General features: G+C 43.2%; 1 protein-coding gene across 1 annotated transcript; it reads right to left on the reverse strand.

Annotated features, from left to right (window-relative positions):
• Positions 1-7811: 7811 nt before the first annotated feature.
• Positions 7812-10096, reverse strand: LOC129867804 (nuclear factor 7, brain-like). Its single transcript, XM_055941303.1, has one exon. It carries the CDS (start codon positions 10054-10056, stop codon positions 8959-8961), a length of 1098 nt encoding a protein of 365 aa, XP_055797278.1. The 5' UTR covers positions 10057-10096; the 3' UTR covers positions 7812-8958.
• Between the last annotated feature and the right edge of the window lie 216 nt (positions 10097-10312).

Here is a 10312-nt window from a genome sequence, read left to right on the forward strand (position 1 = left end):
GTGTAGGAAGGACAACTGTTAGAGCTGGTGCTAAAGGGGAGGGGAGCAGGACTGCCTGTAGGGAGGACCACTGTTAGACCTGGTGCTAAAAGGGCGTGGAGTAGGACAGCCTGTAGGTATGACCTCTGTTAGAACTGGTGCTAAAGGGAAGCAGGCTAGCCTGTAGGGAGGACCACTGAGAGCTTGTGCGACAGGGAAGGGGAGCAAAACAGCCTGTAAGCAGGACCACTATTAGAGATGGTGCTAAAGGGGAGCATGATAGCCTTTAAGTTTGACTACTGTTAGAGCTGGAGCTAAAGGGGAGCAGTCCAGCCTGTAGGTAGGACCACTGTTTGAGCTGGTGCTAAAGGGGAGTAGGACAGCCTGTAGGGAGGACCACTGTTAGAGCTGGTGCTAAAGGGAAGGGAAGAGAAGAGCCTGTAGGGAGAACCATTGTTAGAGCTGGTGCCAAATGGGAAGGGAGGAAGTCCTGCCTGTAGGGAGGATCACTGTTAGAGCTGGTGGTAAAGGGAAGCAGGCTAGCCTGTAGCGACCACTGTTAAAGCTGGTGCTAAAGGGAAGCAGGCTAGCCTGTAGGAAGGACCACTATTAGAGCTGGTGCTGAAGGGAGGGGAGCAGGACAGCCTGTAGGGAGGACCACTGTTATAGCTGGTGGTAAAGGGAAGCAGGCTAGCCTGTAGCGACCACTGTTAGAGCTGGTGCTAAATGAGAGCAGGCTAGCCTGTAGGGAGAACCACTGTTAGAGCTGGTGCTAAGGAGGAGCAGGCAAGCCTGTAGGGAGGACCGTTTTAAGAGCTCGTGCTAAAGGGGATTGGAGAAGGACAGCTTGTAGTGAGGACCACTGTTAGAGCTGGTGCTAAAGGGGAGCATGATAGCCTGTAGGTTTGACCACTGTTAGAGCTGGTGCTAAAGGGGAGGGGAGCAGGTCAGCCTATAGGGAGGAGTACTGTTAGAGATGGTGCTAAAGGGGAGGGGAGCAGGTCAGCCTATAGGGAGGAGTACTGTTAGAGATGGTGCTAAAGGGGAGCATGATAGACTGTAGGTTTGACCAAGGTTAGAGCTGGTGCTAAAGGGGAGTAGGATAGACGGTAGGGAGGACTAATGTTAGAGCTGGTGCTAAAGGGGAGCATGATAGCCTGTAGGTTTGACCACTGTTAGAGCTGGTGCTAAAGGGGAGGGGAGCAGGCCAGCCTGTAGGGAGGACCACTGTTAGAGCTGGTGCTAAAGGGGAGCAGAACAGGACAGCTTGTTGGGAGGACCACTGTTAGAGCTGGTGCTAAAGGGGAGGGGAGCAGGGCAGCCTGTAGGGAGGACCACTGTTAGAGCTGGTGCTAAATGGGATGGGAGCATGGACAGCCTGTAGGGAGGACCCCTGGTAGAGCTGGTGATAAAGGGGAGCAGGATAGCCTGTAGTGAGGACTACTGTTTGAGCTGGTACTAAAGGGGAGATGCGCAAGACAGCATGCAGGGAGGACCACTGGTTGAGCTGGTGCTAAAAGGGAGAAGATCAAGACAGCCTTCAGTGAGGACCACTGTTAGAGCTGGTGCCTGCTCTGCTGGGGTCGGATTGGTCTCAGCAGAGAAGAGAACCAGAAGGCCATGTTAGTGAGTGAGCGAGAGGTGAAGAGTGACCTGTGTGATTGAGAGGCGGAGAGTGAACTGTGTGATTGAGAGGTGGAGAGTGAACTGTGTGATCATGTCGCTGTGCTGTTTCTTCTTTGTTCCATTCAGTCACTAAGTTCACAATAGGAACTTTTCCTGACTGCTCAGTGTACTCAACCTGGCAACCCCTTGTGTATGTGTATTCATATGCCTCAGAAGTTTGTCAAGCTGACTGAGTCCAGTGATTAGCTTTGGCATTGTCACGTCCTGACCTTAGAGAGCCTTGTTTATTCTCTATTTGGTTAGGTCAGGGTGTGACCCGGGTTGGCAAATCTATGTTTCTATTTCTTTGTTGGCCTAGTATGGTTCCCAATCAGAGGCAGCCGTTTATCGTTGTCTCTGATTGGGGATCATACTTAGGCAGCCCTTTTTCCCCACCTTAGATTGTGGGATCTTGTTTGTGTGTAGCTGCTTTCTGCACTGCATATAGCTTTACGTTCGTTTTTGTATTTTGTTGTTTTTCTGTGTCATTTTAATAAAATAAAAATGTACGCCTACCACGCTGCACCTTGGTCTCATTCCAACAACGAACGTGACAGGCATCAACTACCATCAACAGTGTACAGTATTGACATAGTCTTACTCATGTGAAGTTACAAAACCTCTAGATCTCAGTCATCACTCGAGTTTAACGGATCTAGGCTAAATTGCAAGTGTGTACACACCTCTCAACTGTTGTGATACGCATTAATGTGTAGACTAAGCCTGTTCATGCTCCAATTTATGTCAGTCAATACTAAATCTAAGTAAGAACTTAAGTGATCTTAATTTTATTCAATAAGAAGTCATACCTCAGGCCAACACTTTTCTCTGGTCCTTTTTTTCTGCTAGGGTCAGGCAGTTTCACGTTCGGGAATTGAGGAAAATGGAATATTAACATGACGTATGAATAACTTATAACACAGTAAATTAAGTGGCCACATTTATGAATGAAATTCAATTTGAATGAGATTTACCCCCGTTGTATCTCTGGAACCCACAGCAATGGCAGCAACGTTTGGTTTGCTGTGTGATTAAAAACAGCACATAGTTACCATGAGTTACCATGAGCAGTAACATTTACATTACATTTACACTTCTGTCATTTCGCAGACGCTCTTATCGATATGGACATTTTTCTCAATCTATACTGAATAAAATATAAAACACAACATGGTCCCATGTTTCATGAGCTGAAATAAAAGATCCCAGAAATGTTCCAATTTGTGCAAAAAGCTTATTTCTCTCAAGATTTGTGAGCATTTCTCCTTTGTCAAGATAATCCATCCACCTGACAGGTGTGGCATATCAAGAAGCTGATTAACCAGCATGATCATTACACAGGTGCACCTTGTGCTGGGAACAGTAAAAGGCCACTTTAAAATATGCAGATATCAGTTTTGAGGGAGCGTGCAATTGGCATGCTGACTGCAGGAACGTCCACCAGAGCTATTGCCAGAGAATTTAATGTTAATTTCCCTATCATAAACTGCCTCCAACATCGTTTTAGAGAATTTGGCAGTGCGTCCAGCCGGCCTCACAACCGCAGACCACGTGTAACCACACCAGCCCAGGACCTCCATATCCGGCTTCTTCACCTGCGAGATCTTCTGAGGGATGGTGGGGCGGTGCTGAGGATTTCTTCTGTCTGTAATAACGCCCTTTTGTGGAGAAAAACTCATTATGATTGGCTGGGCCTGGCTTCCCAGTGGGTGGGCTTATGCCCCCCAGGCCCACCCATGTCTGCACCCCTTTCCAGCCATGTGAAATCCTTAGATTAGGGCCTAATTTATTTATTTAAGTTGACTGATTTCCTTATATGAACTGTAACTCATTAAAATCTTCGAAATTGTCTCATTTTGCGTTTATATTTTTGTTCAGTATATATCTTTGTTCAGTATAAGTAACGTCTCACAATTAATGAGACCAGGCGTGTCTCATCTGATTGAAAATTGCTGATACTATCCAGTGATGCCAATTTAGCAATTTTGTTGCTAGATTTAGCAACTTTTCAGAGTACCCTGGCAATTTGTTTTTCAAACAGCACCTAGCAACAAATGTAGCTACTTTTAAATTTGGAACTTTTAGCAACTTTTGAAAAGTGACTCAAACGCTAAAAGGCATTTTCCCTCTAAATGACACAAAACCGATTTTCTCTGTCACACACTCAGTCACAACACACGTGCCTCGCTGCAAAAGTGCATTGTGAGTGAAGTCAGCAGCAGGCGCTCAGCTCGTGCACAGGCAGCAGCAGGCCAGCAGCAATTTCAGCAAATTGCAAGTCATTGTTGGCTGACTGCAGCAGTAGTATGCATTCGACGAGACAAACCCAATGAATATAGTTGGTCACGAATGTTTGATCTTGAACAGAACTTACAACATCAATCAACATGTCTCAATCAAAATTGTACAGCCAGAAGTACAGAAAAAAGTGGGAGTCTGTACCTGAATTTAAAGGGTGGCTGAAGCCAGTAATTGTCGGGCATACTGTGCATACTGCAAATCAGATATGCTTGCAAAAATGTATGACATCAAAAAACATTGTGCTACAGCAAAGCATATAAATAAATCAAAACTGTACAACCCCACAACGCAGTCTACATTACCACAGTTGGTAAGAAAGTGGATAACTGCAAAAGCGCAGAAGCTACTATGGCAATGGCCATTGTGGAGCATTGTTCGCTGCTAGCATGCGACCATTTAGGTATGGCTTGCAAAGCTGCCTTTTCAGATTCTGTGGCAGCAACAAACTTCCAAATGCACCGCACAAAGTGCACAGAAATGATTAGGGGAGTACTGGCACCTTATTTTCTCAAAAGGGTAACATCAGATGTGGGGGATGAAAAGTTCAGTCTCCTTTTGGATGAGTCCACTAATGTCAGTGTCTCGAAATACCTGGGTGTGGTGATTCTGTATTTCAGTGCTAAAAAAAGAACCGTTGTGTCCACATTTGTTGGGCTGGTTGAATTGGAGGAGGGCGATGCCAGACAATAGCAAAGGTGGTAGTTGAGTTTCTTGAGAAGTGTAACCTTAAAAAAGAGAATCTTCAGGGTATTGGCACTGATAATGTGTCCGTGATGACTGGGTTGCACAATGGGGTTCACAAGATTTTAAAGGAAGAATGTGCATTGCCCAATTTGGTACTCATCCGCTGTGTGTGCCACTCTTTACAATTGGCTGTCAGTGCAGCATCCAAAGAAACCATCCCTAGGAGTGTTGAGTACTTAATCAGGGAAACCTACAACTGGTTTTCGATTTCCCCAAAACGGCGCGAGGAGTACAAAGCAGTGTATGCCACCATTAATTGTGGCCAGAAACCCCTGCAGATCACCAAAGTGTGTGCCACACGTTGGCTATCGATTGAGCCTGCAGTAACTCGTATATTGAGCCAGTGGGAAGAACTGAAACTCCACTTTGAGGTGACCAAGGCCAGTGAGCATTGCTACATGACGGATGTGCTCCACGTCCAACTATGTCTACCTGACATTCTTGTAATTAATCCTGTCTGATGTACAAGTTGCAGGGAAGTCATTTGAGGGAGAGCAAACAGATCCTGTCAAGCTTTTGGACAATCTGGTACACCTCTTAACATCAATTTGCAGCAGAGTAGTCAACTCTATTTCAAAAATTGATGTCCTGAAGGATGCCATTGATGGACATCTCAGTCCATCACCATACCTTGGGTACCTTTTTGAGAGCACGGTCTACCAACTCTGTCTTGCGCCAGAGTACAAAAAGGTAATTCGGAGACGGTGCATCAACTACATTGTTGCTTTAAGCAAGGAGCTGCAAGCAAGGCTCCCAGACAACCTTGAAGCCTTGCGAAACATGGCCTTGTTCAGTGTTAAGGAAGCACTAAAGCATAATAAAGGCACCACTGAAATTATTAAAGTAGCTGAGCTACTGGAATACCAGCCCCAAACAATTGATCAAATTGTTTCCCAATGGAGAAACATCCATCTGTTTAGGTGGGACTCAACTGAAAATACAGTCGACTTTGGAGTGAAGTCAATAACTACACGGACTTTTCCGGGTCAAATCCATTTGAAGAACTGTGCAAAGCTGCACTCACTGCCCTCTCCTTGCCACACTCAAATGCGGAGGTTGAACGGCTGTTCAGCCAAATGAGTGTGGTCAAGTCAAAGTTAAGAAATAGAATGTCACTGCACACTCTCAACTCCATACTCCTGGTGCGGTATGGACTGAAGCTGGCTGGTGATACAAGTTACCAGCATAAACTACGAAGTGAAGTTCTGCAGCAGTTTGGCACCACAGCAGCATACAGCTTTAAGGCCCCTCCATCCTCTACTGCTGGTTCCAGCTCCGTGACAATGCAGTTGGACAGTGAAGATTAAGAGGATTTCCTTCTCAATCTATGATTCATCATATTTACAGTACGTATGCAAGGAGTGGACTTTCTGGAACTGGCGGAGACACACAGCTGATGGTGGCAGTGTGTATTGCAGTGTGTGCGAGAAAAGTGGCAATATCTGGAGGAAACCATTGAGCAGCTAGCCAGCCGAGCAGCTCAACAACCTGGAGAGAGCTTTGTTGTGAGTTAAGTTGCTTGTTCAATAAGATAGCATATATACCTTGTTATTAGCTTGTACCTATAATTGTTGATCAGTTCTACACCTGCATTCTAGCTGTTTGGGGTTTTAGGCTGGGTTTCTGTACAGCACTTCGAGATATTATCTGATGTACGAAGGGCTATATAAAATAAAATTGATTGATTGATTGATTGATCAATTAGGTAGCATCTTAACTACCAATACACTGCTTAAAACTATAATTGTTCAGATTGTGTAGGTTTACTAGTTGAAAAGAAAATAAATCAAATGTAATTGTTCAATAATGTGTAATTGTTTAATAATTCAATGTGTTGTGTTTAAAAGAAAAATATCTGATCATATAAAATGTGTTGTGTTTATATTACTTTTACAAAAAAAAAAATATGATAATAAATAAATAAATAAAAATCTAAACTAACAAATGTCAAATCATATTTTTGCCGAGATGGCCAGTAACGTTATTGTGTATTCTACGTAATGATGCAGTTTTACGTTATTACATAGTGACGTCATCACGCAATGACATCACACCGTCATTTAGCAACTTTTAGCAACAAATCGACCTGACTCTAGCAACTTCCCCTGAAAATTAGTTGGCAACACTGATACTATCTTTGTATATTTTCTTTTGAAAATCTGCCACTGAACCACACACTTCTATCTAGTGAGAGAGAGCACGCAACATTTAATCTTTAATTACCTGGCTGTCCCATTGAAAGTCAACATTACTTTCATAGGAGACCTTTATCGATAAAGGCTTGAGAATGTTCACTATTTAAAGCACCACCGAAGCTACATGAATGTGTGATCTCCCCATATGTTAATGTATTTATATGCCCAGCTAGCTACACAGAACAGTGTTAAGGCTACATTGTTGTCATTCAGTAAAGGTGTAGCTAGCAACTGTAACGTTGCTGTACTAGCCTACTGTAGCCTGCAGACTACAACCAAGCTAGATAACTACAAAGAAACAATCAATTTCAAAGACTTTGGCAAAGGGTAAAGTCTACTAAACTTAGTCCACTCTGTTCGTAACAGATTCTAGTTTAGGAAACTGAAAACTGTATTGAGATCAAATGTTTTATCTATGAGAAAATGTGCACAATGTCAGCCAAAATGTATCTTGTTTCATCTCCTCCCACTGCTGGCCATAGGGCTTCCTCTCACTACCGTATTTGGTAGTGAGTGGAAATTCCCAGCGGATGCTTCACATTTATACATCAGGTGAAATATCTATCTCATTGTTCTAAGTGTCCTTTCTACAGTGGCCTATGGAGAGTGGAACAGCGCGACAAAACCGACACAAAACCAACCAGTGGACAGAAATATATTTCACTCGTAGTGATGAGACTTACCATAGAGAATGAACAGCACTGACAAAATCTATTTCACTCACCTCAGGCAACAATCACATGGTTGTCATCACATTATTCAAATGATCTTTCTGAAAGTGAGATAACCGAATTGGTCAGACAATGACGATGTCGGTGTGGAAGGACTAATGGAATATAAATGGGAGTAATGTCAGAGTATTGTGTAGGTATTGCCTTCATGCTTTGGACTTGGAAGGCTGTGGAAATAGACATTGGTACAGGGAGGTTAAAATATGTGATATGTAATTTATTACAAAGTTGATCTGTCTTATACAGATAATAGCCTACATTATTTTGTTGGTAATTCAGAAATAGATGTGACTTGTAGTGTTTCGGTTAAACCTCTTAAGGATCGGACCGTCTAATGATATACCCAAATCTAACTGCCTGTAGCTCAGGACCTGAAGCAAGGTTATGTATATTATTGATACCATTTGAAAGGAAACACTTTGAAGTTTGGGAAAATTTAAAATTAATGTAGGATAATATAACACACTAGATCTGGTAAAAGATAATACAAACAAAAAAACATGTATTTTCTATTTTATTTTTTGTTTCATTGTCTTTGAAATGTAGTAGAAAGGCCAGACAGTGATGTAGGATTCTAGGTGTAATTTAGATGTTGTCCACAAGATGGCAGCAGTATGTGTGCAAAGTTTCAGATTGATCCAGTTAAGAATTACATCACTACACAATATTTTGTATCAAGTCTGTCAGGAGTTTGCCCAAATGTCCTGAATTGGTCAATTTATACATTTTCAAGTACATAACTATAGCGAACATACAAAAAATGCATGGTATTTTTTTGCTGTAATAGCTACTGTAAATTGCACACTGCAGTTAGATTAACAAGAATTTAAGCTTTGTGCCCATATAAGACATGTCTATGTCCCGGAAAGTTGTCTGTTGTTTACAACGTCCTTCTAGTCACAATATCGCATATTGAGCAAAAACTGTCCCGGTTTAGGGACACCGATCCCGTAGAGGATAAATAAAATAGGTTTAGCACTGTATACCATGTTTTCAAATATTTATGGCTTCCTTGCTTAGGTCACAGTTTGACACTCTTTTGAATGTATTCATATAAGTCCATTGATCTTGAGAATTGAGTGCATTATACCTGCATGATTAATTGCTAATGCTAAAATCTAACAGGAAATGTTCAATCTAAATATAATCTCAAATCTATATGAGCTTCTTTACACATTTCAAATGCACACAATAATTGTTTTCTCAGTGCCACAATTCAAATAAAACTGTAAAAAATAATACAAACTATTCATTCAACTCAATCACATCAATAAAAAGAATCAGATTACAAGAGCACAATCAGTTTGTAAAGAGGAAAGTCACTTTGAGACATGACTCAGCATCTAAAAACTGACATGAAACTTACTCTTATCTTTTTTAGAATTACTCTTTTTGAAGAATAAATTGTTGGATTTGGTCTCTGTGGGTTGAGAAATGCTTCTGGAAAGACTTTTCTTCAGACCCTCTGAGTCCAGGAAGCCAAGCAGGCTTTGCAATTCTGTCCCGGCTGGGCCACGTTGTATCCTGACTGAGTTGGGGAGTGTGATGGATGGTTTGGACTGTGTAGCAGATAGGCCCAGGATTGTCCAGGGTTTCTGTGGACTGGGAGGGGGGCATTTCCTCATCAAAGGTCCCTGCAGTTTTCCAACATCCCTCACCAGCCTCGCCTCGGCCTCACCCTTTTCTGTCCACCACATGACGAACTCCCTGGGCTCAGCAATGTTCATCGCTGACTTTAAGATGGCCTGTCTCTCCCAGCCTTCTGCCAACACTTCCTCTATCTCGGTTAGTTTAGTCTCAAAGTCCATGTCCATGTCCTCTATCTCCCTCATGGCTTGCTCCTCTCTCAGTCTCAGCTGCTCTCTGAGCTCCTCAAATTGGGAGCTTATCTCGGCTTTGAGTCTGACGTTTCTCTCCCGCGTGTTCGCCGTGATGCCTCGCTCGCTCTCCAGGAACCTGACCACCATGTTGATATCCTCTTGAAGGTAGATTAATTCAGAGACTAGTTTCTCCATAACGTCATCTTGCGCCTCTTTCACAGGTTTGAACTTGTGTCCTGCGTGGGCTCTCCCGTCTCTGCAGACAACACAGATGAACCGTTTGTCTGTATCACAGAACAATTGCAAGATTTCATTGTGTTTAGAACACATGTCTTGTCCTGCTGTGGTTCTCTGTCTCCATTCACCGTGATCGGGAGACTGTTCCACCCCTTCAGGTTTAGATTTAAGTCTAGGTTTAGGTTTAGGCTTGTTGATTTCAAAGGTTGAGTCTCTGAATAGGCAAGATCCGCACAACGGACATTGCTGAAGGGTCTTCAGGCTTTGTTGGATGCAGCTCTTACAGAAGGTGTGGTGGCAGTTGAGAGACACAGGCTCAGTGAAGACCTCTGTGCAGATCGAACAGCGGAGGTGGTCTGTGAGGGAAGAGGAGGCTGTGGCCATACTGGAATGACTGCAGATGTGTCAGAAGTGAGAGAAAAGGAAGGTGCCTACCTGAGCTTTCTGTATATCCTCCCACAATGAGAAAGAAAGTGTAGGAGTGTCTTAGCCTGGGTACCAGTCTGTTCATGCCATCATGCCACTCATTGACACTACTCTTTGCATGACAAGGGAAAGGGAAAGGAAGGGAAAGTCAGTCAGTTGTACAACCGAATGCAATCAAGGACTTGGAATGAAGCATACACAGATCTGGGACCAG

The sequence above is a fragment of the Salvelinus fontinalis genome, chromosome 13, assembly GCF_029448725.1.
Source record: "Salvelinus fontinalis isolate EN_2023a chromosome 13, ASM2944872v1, whole genome shotgun sequence".
Lineage (NCBI taxonomy): Eukaryota > Metazoa > Chordata > Actinopteri > Salmoniformes > Salmonidae > Salvelinus > Salvelinus fontinalis.

What these genes read in the sequence shown, in the direction of transcription:
- LOC129867804 (XM_055941303.1), bottom strand. Translation starts at nt 10,056, where the DNA reads ATGGCCACAGCCTCCTCTTCCCTCACAGACCACCTCCGCTGTTCGATC.